This window comes from Odocoileus virginianus, chromosome 17, assembly GCF_023699985.2.
Source record: "Odocoileus virginianus isolate 20LAN1187 ecotype Illinois chromosome 17, Ovbor_1.2, whole genome shotgun sequence".
NCBI classification, from domain to species: domain Eukaryota; kingdom Metazoa; phylum Chordata; class Mammalia; order Artiodactyla; family Cervidae; genus Odocoileus; species Odocoileus virginianus.
In genome coordinates this window covers 25,733,974-25,747,478 of record NC_069690.1, presented here as the reverse complement: position 1 = coordinate 25,747,478, position 13,505 = coordinate 25,733,974, and the positions used below count along the sequence as shown (strand labels likewise).

At 54.6% G+C, this 13,505-nt stretch overlaps 2 protein-coding genes across 3 annotated transcripts in view; both read right to left on the bottom strand.

The window, feature by feature from the left end:
• The window catches only part of ACAP1 (ArfGAP with coiled-coil, ankyrin repeat and PH domains 1), a 12,260-nt gene extending 2,067 nt beyond the window's left edge, over positions 1–10,193 (bottom strand). The window contains 17 exon segments of the mRNA XM_020913011.2: positions 417–589; positions 689–783; positions 905–974; positions 1,568–1,779; positions 1,871–1,994; positions 2,281–2,381; positions 2,467–2,518; positions 3,692–3,801; positions 3,894–3,968; positions 4,079–4,174; positions 4,272–4,316; positions 4,448–4,631; positions 4,865–4,923; positions 4,998–5,051; positions 5,222–5,341; positions 8,819–8,876; positions 9,411–10,193. Of these exon segments, the coding sequence (XP_020768670.2) occupies positions 417–589; positions 689–783; positions 905–974; positions 1,568–1,779; positions 1,871–1,994; positions 2,281–2,381; positions 2,467–2,518; positions 3,692–3,801; positions 3,894–3,968; positions 4,079–4,174; positions 4,272–4,316; positions 4,448–4,631; positions 4,865–4,923; positions 4,998–5,051; positions 5,222–5,341; positions 8,819–8,876; positions 9,411–9,463 (1,681 nt within the window). The 5' untranslated portion in view covers positions 9,464–10,193.
• Positions 10,165–13,505, bottom strand: LOC110150154 (uncharacterized). Of its 2 annotated transcripts, XM_020913018.2 has the most exons (9): positions 12,952–13,503; positions 12,498–12,605; positions 12,304–12,375; positions 11,988–12,073; positions 11,641–11,892; positions 11,064–11,264; positions 10,838–10,975; positions 10,443–10,595; positions 10,165–10,308 (listed from the first exon to the last, which is right to left on the bottom strand). In XM_020913018.2, exons 1-9 carry the CDS (start codon positions 13,443–13,445, stop codon positions 10,250–10,252), a joined length of 1,563 nt encoding a protein of 520 aa, XP_020768677.1. In that variant the 5' UTR covers positions 13,446–13,503; the 3' UTR covers positions 10,165–10,249. The 2 variants fall into 2 exon arrangements, with proteins under 2 accessions (XP_020768677.1, XP_070335094.1); XM_070478993.1 differs by lacking the exons at positions 10,165–10,308; positions 10,443–10,595 and having other exon boundaries at positions 10,844–10,975; positions 11,051–11,264; positions 12,952–13,505.

The window sequence follows — 13,505 nt, the reverse complement described above, 5'->3', positions numbered from 1 at the left end:
TCCCTAGGCATATAGAATAGACACATCTTTCACCTCTTCCTATCTGACCACCTCAACTGGCAGGGACGTTGGGGGTGAGCTGATAGTCAACCTCAGCTCTCTTGATTCCCTCTTTCCCAGCCAAGCTCCCACCCTCATCCACAGGCCTCTGGAGACTTTCACTCATTCTCCTGACTCAGCTCATGCTGTTGGCACCCTCACAGAGCCCTTCCTGCTTCCTCCAAGCCCCATGGTCCTTCCCATCCTTCACTTTAATCCCTGAAACTCTTGCCTTATAAAACCAGTGCTGGTACGGTCTGGACCCCCGAACATTCTCAAGGGGAAGACCTGGACCCAGGACTCTGTGCCTCCCCACTGGGCTTGGCACTGTGCTCAGTGCACAGCAGGCGCTCACAGATGCCCAACCAACTGTATACCTGGCTTGGATCTGAAGCTCCCCGGCTTGGGCCTGATAAGCCCCGGCTTTGGGGGCACAGGAGGATGCCCCCTGGGGGGCCCTCGGCCACCTCTTCGTCCTCGAATCTCAGGAAGTTTGGTCAGGAACTTCTTCTCCACATATTTAGCATGAATCCAGGCCTCCTTCTCTTGCCTGGCGGGGGAGTGTTGCAGGGGAAGGAGACAGTCTTCCCTCCTCTCATCCTGGGCCCTCCTCCCTCCCTCCCCACATGGAGGGTAGCCCCAGCCTCACCGGGAGCAACTGGGTCCTGGTTTCTTCACAGCCATGGCCTCCACACGGGCTTCATAGATCTGGTTTATGACGACATTTCCCAGCTCACACATGAGCTGCAGGCGGCCCAGGTGGAGGCAGAGATAGACAGGTAGGGTATGGGTGAGTGTCTGAGCCCTCGGGCTCTGCGGCCCTGCCCTTATCCCACCCCCACACACTCACAGCACCCCAAGTCACCTTCACAAGTTCCGGCTCCCATGAGTCAAGGGTCAGAGACCGGACTTTGGAGAAATGAACTCCAAGGCTCCTGGAGAGCAAGGGGGATATGTCAGGCCCTCTGTGGGGGCAGCTGCTACTCCTGCAAAGACTTAGGGGCAACGTCCTACATGGGGGACCCATGCAGAGGCGCTGGGCCAGGAGGCAGAGGGCAGTCAGGGTCACGTGGTCTTGACTGGGATCAAGGAGGATTCCGCCTGTTCACCATTCCATCTCCTCCCTTCTCCTCATCCTCTCCAGCCACCTCCCCTCTCTCCAGGCATTCTGGCCTGGACAACTCTTCCCATGCCACTCCCCTCCGCCCCCCCCCCCCCGCCCCCCCGAGGGCTGTATAGACCTGCTAAGTCTTCATAACATCATCTCTCTCTGCTTTTCATCAGCTCCCCCACCCTCAGCAGTCCTGACCCCACACGTCCTCCAGACAAGCCGATCAACTCCCCTGGGTGTCCTCCTACTCTGGCCAGACCAGGACACCGAGGGGCTGGGCCCACGTGGGTCCACCTTGTGCCCCACAGCCTCGGCCCAGGTACCAGGCAGAGTGTGAGAAGAAACCCAGGCAAGTCTCCGCCCCCAACCCAGGAGGAGCAGGGGCCCACGCCTGGGACCCGGGGTCGGGGGAGAGACCTGTGAATGCCGGAGCACTGAATGCAGAGGGTGACACCGAGGTTGATGCTGGCCCACTCAGGGGCAGGCTCCCGGCAGTCACAGCACTGGGCGTTGCCATCCACGCTCTGCACCTGGGCTGCCACATGCCCCACTCCACCAGGCTCCCTTCCCCTGGTCAACCCACCAGGGCCCAGCGTGGCAGAGGAGCTTATGGCCAGGTGTCCTGAGCCCTGGGGGGAACAAGGGAAGAAAGAGTGGCTCCGAGGGAAGGGATGTCCTAGCTCTCTGGGCAGCCCAGCCCTGCACTGCCGGTTAAGGTACCTGCCCTGGACCCCGGGGGCTGTCATCAAGGCGAGCCTGGCTGAAGGCTGTGGCGATGCTGCTCTGCACGGCGCTGACCCACAGCTGCATGAGGCGCTCTGAGTCAGCCTGCAGGAGGCAGGACCTGGACCAGAGGGGAATGGAGAGCAGGGAGGGGTCTGAGGCTTGGGGAGTCAAGTGGCAGGATGGGCAGGCTGACATTCAGCAAGTGTGCAGCTGGTATCAGTCATATGGAAATACCTCTGCACCAATCGGTAATATCCTTCTAGATATGCCCCTTTGCCCTATACTCTCCCCCCGAGTCAAGTACCAAAGGGTTAACATCTGGGGCAGCACGAGGGGCCTCCAAGACCCTTGCCAGCCGGTAAGATTGAGACACACAGGCCATCACCCAGGGGCACTGTACTCACTTGCTGGGGGACACGACCTCAAAGCAGAACCGTCTTTCTGAGTCAGGACAGAGCTTCACTGTGCAGAGACGGAGGTCATCCACCACCACGGTCACAGGGTCCTGGCGGGGGGAGGGCAGATGTCCTGGCAGCCACAGCAGGGCTGAGTCCTCCTGGGGCCCAGCACCCAGGACCCAGCCTACTCACCTTGTACCTCTTCTGATAGACCAGTTGGTTGCTCTGAATAGTGAACCAGCGTCTGGAAGAGGTGGAAATAGCATTAATGATGTGGGGGTATGGCTCAGGAGAGGAACAGGAGGGAGGGGGTGCTCTCAGCTTCATAGAATCTCGCTGAGAAGAGGGAGACCCGGGTTGCCCATCCCAGATGTTGCAGAGGAGGGGCAGCCGGGGACTTGTGAGGGTTGCTGATCACATCTCAAGCAACCCAGTTGTGATAGATTCACAAAGACAAGTTTCCAGCAGATGGCAGTGAAAATGCTTTCTCTAATAAAATAAGTCCATTACTACAACATTTTGGCAAATACAAGTATCTTGGAGAAAGGGCTCTATTTCTTAATCTGCACAAAGATCCCTCAGGGACCGGCGGTGGCCCTGGAAGGGGAAGGGGTCACATCAGAGCAGGTCACCACCCTGCTCCACACCCTCCCATGGCGCCCCACTTCCCTCAGAGCACAGCCAACGAGGCCATCATGATTCACACCCCGTTAGCTCCACCTGCATCTTCTACTACTTCCTCCTCCCTCCCTCTGTCCACACCCAGGGCCTCCACTCTGTTCCTTGAACCCTCCAGGTTCCTCAGGGCCTTGGAAGGGCTCCTCTTTTGGCCTAGAACATTCTCCCCCTAGATATCCTTCCAGTCCTCACTCAATAGTCACCTCTCCACGAGGCCTAGACTGACCACCCTACTCAAAGTCACAGCTCCTTCCCAGCTGTGTCCACATTGCTTCTTTGTTGTTTTTTGCCTATGGTATTCTTACCTTCTAAGATAACATATAATTTACTTAATTACCGTATCACTGTCTGTCTTTGCTGATGGAATGTAAAGTCTCTGAAGGAAGTGGTGGGGGTGTAGGGGCGGTCTGTCTGTTTTTCCTAGCTGTATTTAACACACAGTATGTGCATGCATGCATGCTTGGTTGCTTCAGGCATGTCCGACTCTTTGTGACCCTATGGGCTATAGCCCACCAGGCTCCTCTCTCCATGGAATTCTCCAGGCAAGAATACTGGACTGGGTTGTCATGCCCTCCTCAGGGGGATCTTTCCAACTCAGAAATTGAACCCAGGTCTCCTCTACTGCAGGTGGATTCTTTACCCACTGAGCCACCTGGGAAGCCCCATTTAACACACTATAACCACTCAAAAAAACCCCCAAAATCGATGGTTTTGGCCGATTGGGATGTTCACTCCTCACCTGCTCCAGGTCTTAAATGCATTGCTGGCCCTTTTGAAGAGATGTCCTTCCATGACCAAGCCACCAGGCCCCTCCCTTAGGCTTGGCTCTGGCTCCTCCCCACCCAGCTCCTGGGGGTACAAAAGTGTCAAAGGGCAACTGAAGTGGGCAGAGACCAAGGCCCCAGGGCCGTCCGCCTCCTGCTTGTGGCCCCAGTCCTCACCTTCTGTTTTAGCAGCACATGTCTCTGCTCCATGTCCCTCTTCTCGCGGGCTGAATTCAGGACCAGCTGGTGTAACTGAGCACAGGAGGGGTATCTCAGAAGGCCCCAGCCTCACCCACCAGGCCAGGAGTCATCTCAGAGCCCCTTCCCTCCCTCTTCCACCTCCCTGCTTCCTGGGGCTCTACCTGGCCACCCAGCTCCTTGCGATACTGGGCCAGCTGGCTCAGCTCCTCGTGGCCCTGCTGGAAGTGGGTAGCCTGGGCCTCCACCAAACGCAGCACCTGGGGACAAGGTAGGCAGGGGGCAGACCCCTCTCTTTCCCTGGTCCCTCCTGATATCAGCAGGCTTCTCCCCACCCCCACCCCCACGTTGACTCACAAACTCCATGATGTCAAACTTCCTCTTGTCCTCAATCACATTGATCTGAGAGCCCAAAAGATTTCAGGTCAGTCTTGAAGACATAGACCCCACCCCTCCCACTACATACCAGTGACTCTCCAGCCTCAAGGTGATTGAGGCCCTGGTACCCCAGGAGGACAGGTAGGGGCAGACACCTGCAGGGCATAGTCCAGGGCTCGGCCCCGGTACCCGGCTCGAGCAGCCTTCAAAGCAGCTCCAGCCTCTTCTGCCTCCTGGGCCCGGCGCCTGGGAACCTCTGCGTTGTGGATAAGAGCAGCCTCCAGGCCCTCGGCCCCCCGCCAGAAATCCCGGCCAGCCTCTCGGAAGCTCCGGAGACCTCTGGAGGTGCAGGAATAACACAGAATTACCCATACACCCACCAACCCCAGCAGAGAAATCCCTAAGGTTCATTCACAGCCTTGCATCTGTGGACACTCAGGACTTCGAGGGGATCCTTGAGATAGGGGATAATGATCAGGCCACCAGAAGCCTCCAATCTTACAACTCCTTTATTCAGGGAGGCCCCCATGGCATTGGGAGAGGCCAGAGGACTGGTTTCCCTCCCAACTCACTCCTTCACCAAGGTCTGAATTTGCCGCTGCAGTGTGTGCTGGGTAGCATCGAGGAGCTCCTGAGGGAAAAAGAAGTTGGCAGGTGGGGTCAGGACCACAGACTTCCTTGCTCCCCCCACCACCCCCCACTTACAGCATGGCTGTCCAGCTTGTGGCTCAGGCTCTGAGTGAATTTGTCCAGACACTCCTAGGCAAGAAGACGCAGAGAGAGAGTACCAGACAAGGGCGGTCGGGTCCTCCCATCCCTAGACCTCTGACCTGGGACCAGCAGATCCCAGACTGACCCTCCCCTCGCCTTCCCCAGGGTCTCTCCACATCCCAGACCCCACCACAGCCTAGTCTGGGCCTTCCACATACCGCCATCATGGGCTCTGGTGGTCCCAGGTGGGCGAGATCACAAATGCCCACGATGAAGGCCCGGCTGGCGGCAAGGTAGTGCCGCCCACTTTCCAGGAGACCATTCCCCAGTTTGAGGAGCTGGGAAACAACAGAGCAACAGGGAGTCGTGCCGGTGCCACCAATACCCAGTGCTGCTCCTCTCCTGTCTGACTTGTCCCCCCTTTCCCAGGGCTGTGCCCCTCCCTCCCACACCTACACTTCTCTACGGCCCAGTCTGGTTTCTAATACACACGAGCTGCTTTCTCATCTCGGTTTCTTTGCTCCCACTGCTCTGGGTCTGGATCAAAACTCCTCCCAGTCTGACAGTGGAGCCAGTGTTGGTTTCACCTCCCAGACATCTCTCCTGCCCTGCGACATCTGCTTGGATCCAGAGTTCCCCAGAAATGCCATCCTCACGCACTGTCTGGCTCTCAGGATGAAACCAGAGCTTTACCTGCTCAGTATCAAATTCTACAGAAATGGGGGATACCCTGGCTGTCCAGTGGTCAGGACTCTGAGCTCTCACTGCCAAGCGCCCAGGTATGATCTCTGGTTGGGGAATTAAGATCCCACATGCCTTGTTAAACAACAACAACAACAACAACCACAAAACTATACAGTATTTACTGTCGGAGGTGTTCATTCTGTGCTTAGTGAACATTTCCTCATAAATAGTAATCAGTCAGCCAGGCCATAGGGTCAGGGCAGAGATGGTGCTCTTAGGGCCCATTCTGTCTGGCCCTAAATTACAAACAAGGAGGCTTAAAAAAAAAAAATTATTGGAGTATAGTTGCTGTACAGCGAAGTGAATCAGCCATTTATATATATAAATCCCCTCTTTTTTAGATTTCCTTCCCATTTAGGGCACCAAAGAGCACAGAATAGAGTTCCCTGAGCTATGCAGTAGGTTCTCATGAATTATCTATTTTATACACAGTGTTAATTGTTTAAGTATATATGTTAATCCCAATCTCCCAGTTCATTCCACCTGCCTAGGTGACTTGATAAACAAAGGACCAGTGATTGGCCTGAGGAGGGTCTCTGGGAGGCCCCTGTGGTAGCAGGAATAGCCTAAAGACTGGTTTCTCTCCCAGCTCACTCCTTGAGGTGGCCGACTCAGAAGCCAGAGCTAGGTTTTCTGACCCATGGTTCTTTTCACCTGCAGGAGCTGCATGGCTCCTGGAGATGACACCATTGGTTCCAGCCTGAGTCACTGTATCTGGGAAGGGGCAAGAGTCGATGGAGCCTGTCAGTTCAGCCTGGGGATCTAGAGACCACCAGGGCAGTTCTGTGAGGAAATCTTGAGTAGCAGGGGCTCAGAAAATATGGGCTACAGAGGTTTGCTCACAGAACTTTTGTTGAACTAAAAAACACTTTTTCAGGCTAGTGAAGGCTTCAGGGAACTATAGCTTGACTTGAAGATGGCTGGCAGGGTCAGTAACGGTCGGGAAACAGACCAGGATAAAATTTTATCAGATGTCACCCTTGGGTGTCTGTAATAAGGGACAAGGACCCAGAGGATCACAACTCCACTGGGGGACTGAGTGTCCAGGTTTTCCCTTATTCACCCCGCCTGCCCAAATAGTTGAATAAGGAACTTTCAGAAGACTGAACTAGTGACAAACTGGTACTTCCATACAATAGCACATGCTCAGCAATGCAAAAGGCATGAGCTACTCATCAACTATTAATGAACTGCTGATAACTACTGATAGGCCACAACTTGAATAAACCTAAAGATATTATTTTGAGAGGAAAAAAAGGCCAATCTTGAAAGGTCACATACTGTGTGTGATTCCACCTAGATAACCTAGAAATGATAAGTCTAGCGATAGAAAAGAGACAAGGGGTTGTCATGGATAAGGAAGGGGGTGGGGAGGGAGGGTACCATTACAAAAAAATGGCTCAAAAGAGTTTCTTTGTGATGACAGGAGTTTTGTATCTTGAGTGTGATGCTGGTTATAAGAATCTATACATGTGATAAAGTGCCCACTGAATTATACACAAAGGGGATTTCCCTGGGGGGGTCCAGTGGCTAACATTCCATCCTCCCAGTGTTAGGGGGTCCAGGTTCCATCCCTGGTCAGAAACTGGATCCCACATGCCACAACTAAAGATCCCATGTGCAGCAACTAAGACACAGCACAGCTAAATAAATAAATGAAAAAAAAAATTTTTTTTAAGGGTATAGGCAAAGCAGGTAAAATTCAAGTGAAGTCTTTACTTTTTTTCTTTTTTTTTTTTTCAAGTGAAGTCTTTAGACAGCTTACTGTATCATGCCAGAAGCAATTTCCTGGTTTGAGCAGGAGATTACAGTTATGGAAGATACTACCATTGGGGGAAGCTGGAGATGGGTACCTGTGCCTCTTTGTGCTATTTTTGCAACTTCTTGTGATCTGCAAGTAGTTACAAATAAAAAGTTTAACTTAAAAATATATGTATATATTCATGTGTACAACCCAATCACTTCTGTACACCAGAAACTAACACAACATTGTAAATCAGCTATACAGAAATTTAAATGTATCTATTTCATTAGTAAATGTATCTATTAGTTGGTTACCTACTTTCAGGTCATGGCAAAGGCCCCGGGGACTGAGGGGGGCGGGGGAGGGGGAAATGTAAAAGTCCCTCATGATACTTCCAATCCAGTAGGGAAAAGTAGACAAGAAACAGACTTGGCAAGTGGGACAGACACAGGCTAAGGTACCCTGTGACTCCCGCTTTTGCATAATCCTCACTTCTTGAGTGTGGGTGAGTGAGGATTATGCTTCTCATCAGCACTCCACACGGCAAGGGCAATAGGATGGCGTCCCCAAATGACAGAGGTGATGGATTCGCCCCGCGATCCCATTCTGACCGAAACTGATGGCATCTCGTCAGCACACACTTGGGAAAGCCTACTACTGGCCTTGAAGAAGAAGCAAGCTGCTATGAAATAAACTGCCTATGGACAGGGCCCCGGGCCAGGGAACTGTGGATGGCCTCTGGGAGATGAGGGCCTCAATCCCACAACAGCAAGGACTGGAACTCTGCTTGAAGCAGAGCAGAGCACAGTTAAGCTGTGCTGACCCACAGCTATGCTAATACCTGTGCACTATTTGAAGTCACGGAATGTGTAATCATTTGTTATACAATAGAAAACTAATGCAGCAAATAAACACATAACATAGCTGAGATAAATGCTGTAGAGGGGAAAAAAATAAAGCCAAATAAGGGGGATGGGAGCATGCTGCTTTTGTAAAGAGCAGCCAGGAAGGCCTAACTGCATCGTGTCGTGTTTTACTGATTTGTTGCCCACAGTCTGAGAGCCCCCTGAGGGCAGAAACTTCTGGGAGCTCAGGGTCCCACATAACGCAGATCTTCATAAGTTCACAGGTGAGTCTTGTTTTCCAAGATTCTGTGCTCCTTAAGGATACAGAACCACCTTTTGGTTTCTCTGGAGCCCCCAGTATCTACCCAACCTGGTTAATGTTCAGTAATCTCCAGAACTTATACTTGGTCTCTGCTTTTCTCCCTGGCCCTACCTCTCTCATCTCACTCCCACCCTGGGTCACCCCTCCACATCCGGATCACCTTTTCCAGCCGGGTCTCCAATTCTGACACTTCGGCTTCCACCAGCTCGACAGAGGCTCTGGGAAAGGAGGGACAAGGTCACGGGAACAGAGCTTGGGCCTGTCTGGTCTGTCCAGTCGGCAGGGTCAGGGGTTGGGGTTAGGGGGCTGAGGGTACAGACAGAAAAAGCTGATGGGTTAAGAACTTCCACCCACCCCCTCTGGCTCGCTCACTCTGCACAGTGTGGGAGCTACTAAGGCCCAGGCCAGAGCAGGAAGGTAGAAAGAGGGTGGATGTGGCGAGGGCAGGAAGTTGCTAACCGCCCAGAGCAGGTGCTGGGGGAGGGGAGGGGTCCCCAAGAGAGGGAGGAGGGAGTGCCAGCTCTGGGGTTGAGAGAGGCTGGAGGGACCCCCTCCACACTGGCAGAGGGTGGCGAGCATCAGAGCATGGGATTTGATACCAGAGGTACGGCTTTGACTTCTAAGCTGGATCTTGCCCCTCTGAGACCTACGCCCTGTCTGTCTACATCCTCCGTCCGACATGGGGAAGGTTGTGTATGTTAGGGAGTATTGGACCTCCCCACCTCTGCCCCTGGACACCTGTGTACACTTACCGGAAGCGGGGTGAGTCCTTAAGACACTCCTCAAAATCCAGCTTGACCGTCATTTCAGCTAGACCGCTCCGGGCCAGTGGGCCCTCGGGCCTGGAGGGTGGAGCTGCAAGTTCAGGCACTCCCCTCGCCTGGGGATGTGCTAAGGAGGGAGGAGGGGAGAGTCCTCCCCTGGGTAGAGTCTGGGGGTGGGGGACAGGATTCTTTCCCTAGGTGCAAGGGGTGTCCTAGGAGGAGTTCTCACCCCTCACTTCCAGGCAGTGCTGGGAGGGGTGGAGGCGGGGCTTGGGGGTGGAGAAGCGCCTGAGATCAGAGAAGCCACAGCCCCGCCCTCGGAGACTATCTGCAGTCACCTTCCTAGGTCCCTGGTCTCTCTCCGCTTCGTTCTCCTTCAGTGGTTGAGTCGTGGAGGTCTGAGAGATACAGGTTCAAATCCTGATTGCCTGACCCTAGGCAAGCTGATTCCTCAGTTTCCTCATCTGAAAGATGGGGATGATAATTCCTACCTCCAGAGTGGTTTAAGAATTAAAGATGATACTGGCAAGTGTGTGGCTGAATCACATGGGTCATTGTCAGTTCACTGCAGGTGGGTTTTCCTGGGCTCCTGGGTGCCTGTTGAGTCCAGTCCCCCTGGCTATGCCAAGCTTTTTGCTCTGCTCTGCCTGTGGTTTCCTGCATGTGAACTTCCATCTCTGCCCCCCCTCTCCTCAACGACAGCTCAGGATCAGCCTGGGACCCCAATTCACAGCACCCAAACTCCTGCTCTTCTCTTTATTGTCTACCCCAATTGGCCGAGGGTGGTGAGGGCAGGGAAAGTCAGCTCCCACCCCATCCCCAGCTGGCTACAGTTTCCATTGTCTGGTCTCCTCCTCCTGGGTCCACTGGAGCTGCAGGGTTTCATCTGGAAGAGGAAGGGCTGGGTTAGTGGCTTTCTCGCCATAGGCAGATGTGGCCCACGATCCCCAGACTCCCTAGAACCTACCCACTCAGCCCCTCGCCCTCCCCAGCCAGCCCCTTGCCCCTGCTCAGGCTCACGTCTGTGCTGGCTTTGGTTTGTAAAGTTTGGGTGACTTCCAGTTTCCCTCTCTGAGCCTCCCATGCTTTGCCAGTCCAGCCCCTTGGATACCAGCCACTGACACCAGTCAGACGTTGCTCGGGACCCACTGTCTTCGGAGGACAGGGCAGTACCTGGAGCGGGGCAGGTGGCAGAGAGGAATCAGGGAGGAGGCATGGGGGCAGCGGTGGTACCAAGCTGGGGGGCCGGTACCCATCCCCCTGGGTTCTCTCCATACAATCCACATTGCACACAAGAATGTGGAGGGCCTCTCTCATCACCTCTGCTGATCTGCTGGCCTGAAGGGAGTGGGGGTTGGGAAGATGGGAGCTTGCCAAAAGCCAGGCCTGGTGAGATGGTGGCCTGGTGCCCTCACCAGGCTTCGATGATGTCACTATCACCTTCCGGGAGCTCTCGGTGGCCTGGAAATCCTGGGAGGAGCTTCCCGTGTGGTCCAGCAGACGGACCTCAGTGCTCATGGGACTCTCGATCACCCAGTTCAAGTTTGTGGAGCCTGGAAGCATCATAGAACCAGGGTTGGCACACCCATCAGTCTGTTGGTTCTTAGCCCTCCCGCTCCTGGGCTGACCCGGAGCTCTCACTGCTCTGCTGCTCATCTTCTGGGTCCTCCTCAAGCTCAGGGTGGGACCAGCACCTCAGGTATCTTCCTTTGCTGTAATACTCCTTGCGCTGCAGATCAATTTCCTTCTGCAACACCATAGTGGTGGATGAAGTCGGGGACAGATTTCTGAAGGCAGGGGAAGCTGAGGAATCATCCAAATCAATCTGAGTCATAAGGGCACCTAGAGAACACAGGGCACCAGCTTCATTGTGACTCCTGAGCAGCCACGAGAAGCTCAAGCCTCAGGTTCTCATCTCACTTCTATCCCCTCCTCCCAGTTTAGAAAAACATCAGTGACCTTTCCACCCCCTCAGAGTTCTGTTGGGCTTTCTGTTCCTCCTTCCCAGCCAGCTTTCCTTGGGGACTATCCTGATGGGGACCCCCCTGATGGGGACCCCACCCCAGCTGCCCTCTGTCTACCTTGGGGACACCAGCCAGCATGACTTCCCTCTTAGACAGCAGGGCCCTGGGCTGACACCCACTGAGGAAGACAAGCTATGGTGGAGAGGTTCTGGACTACAGTTCCCTTGGGTGTCTGGGGCCCCACCATAGCTAACCTTTGGCTTCTAGGATGTGGTTTCTGGCCACCAGGCCAATCCGGTCCTTGACTTCTGCAGTCATTCTTCCTGCCCCACCTCTTTCCACAGGCCTGGGCTCTGAGTCCAGCATCACACCTCGGCCGCCACTGCTCATACTCACACTACCCACACTGCTGTTCTTGCTATTATCCAACGGAGGGTTTTTCTGAGTTTTCAGGAACTTTCCTTCATTGTAGTGTGCCTTGCGGCGCTTTTCAAAGTCATCGGATTCTGTGGGCCAGTGTCAGAGCATGGCTTTCTTGCCAGGCTCTCCGCTGAGCTCTCACTTCACCTCCCCTTCCACTTAACCCCACCCCTCATCTCACGTGTCTTGGAAAAGCTGTCTGACGACCCCGAGCTTCTATTATCACTGTACAGGACCTTGGGGCAGAAACTGTCCATTGTTGCAAACCTGAAGGGGAGGGAGACCAGTTGGGGGCACAGAGAGAACAAAAAATGGGAGCAGGTGGTAGCTGGGGCCAAGCTGGCTGACTCCCCCACCTTGGCCTGAGTGAGTCCTGATCCAAATTGTAGTACCTCCCATTTGGAGAGCCAAAAAGCAGAGCTGGCTCAGACCTGAGCTCAGCAAGAGGAGGAGGCAAGAGGCCGCAGGTCCCTACTGACCTTTGGCAGGACTCTCACCTCTCTGCTAACTTCTCAGGAGTCATTGTGTGAGAGGTCCCGGCAAGCAGGTCTTCATCGCTGTCTTGCAGCCTGCAGGGGGCGGGGGGGAGGGGGAGATGAGGCAGTGCCTCAGAACGGGCAGCAGGCACTCCCCTTTTCCTTTGAATAGAGAAGAGAGTAGGAGCTGAAGGGCTAGAGCTGCAGACTCGCACCTGTGGAAAGGAGTGCTGGGCTCATCCACTTTCATAAAGCCATAGTTCTTGTCAGCAGGGTGGTAGGTCGCCAGGATATTCATTTCATCCCAGTGCTGAGACTTTCTCCTTCGGGTGAGGGAAGGACACAAAAAAAGGGGGAGGAAATCTCCTAGTGCCCTCCTCCTCACTGTCCTCCCTCACTCTTTCAGTCATTCAAAACCTTTTTCTTGTTCCCCCTGGTAGTTCCAGGCGTGTAGGAGGCTGGGGTGGGGTCACACCTGATGATAATCACGTGCTACTTAATCAAGGGTCTATCCCGTACCTGCCGCTCTCTCAAAGGCTAGGAACCTCGGATTTCTCACCCAATTATCCCCACTTACTCTCACTTTTAGTTCTTGGGACTCCGCCCCCTTTCCCTTGCCTTGGCTTCCTCTTGTGTCTGGAATCCCTTTCTTCCTCCCCGGCTCCTTACCTCTCCGCCCCGGGGGATTTGTGCACCGAGATGGAGCTGCTGTTTTTTAGGATGCTCCGGGGCCGGTCCTCACAGGGTCTGTCTTGGCCCGTGCAAGTTGACTCGGATAGCGGAATGTTTGCCGAGTTGTACACCCCAGATCCCCCGGACCCCGGGTTGAACGTTCCGGATACACTGGTTCCAGGGAAGGGGGGATTAAACCCGTCAGGTTGTGTACCGGCCCCAAAGCTGTGGCCCGCGACTTCCCCAGGATGCTGGTTGAACCCGGAACCGAGGACTGCTGTCCCTCCGGAGGGCTGGCTAGAATCAGGACTGCGAATTATGGTTCCCCCATTGTGCGCGGGAGGCCCAGAACCGTGAAACATGGTTACTCCGGAGAGCAAGCCGGCGCCTGACTCGAACCCGCCGATGCCTCCTGGCACCCCCCTGATACCCCCACGAGGGGATTCTCCATTGAGGCCGCCAGCAGCCTCCAGACTTTCCTGCTTCTCCATGGCCCCACTAGGGGGCCACTCTCAGCTACCTCGCCCCGCCTCCCTGCTCCACATAGCCCC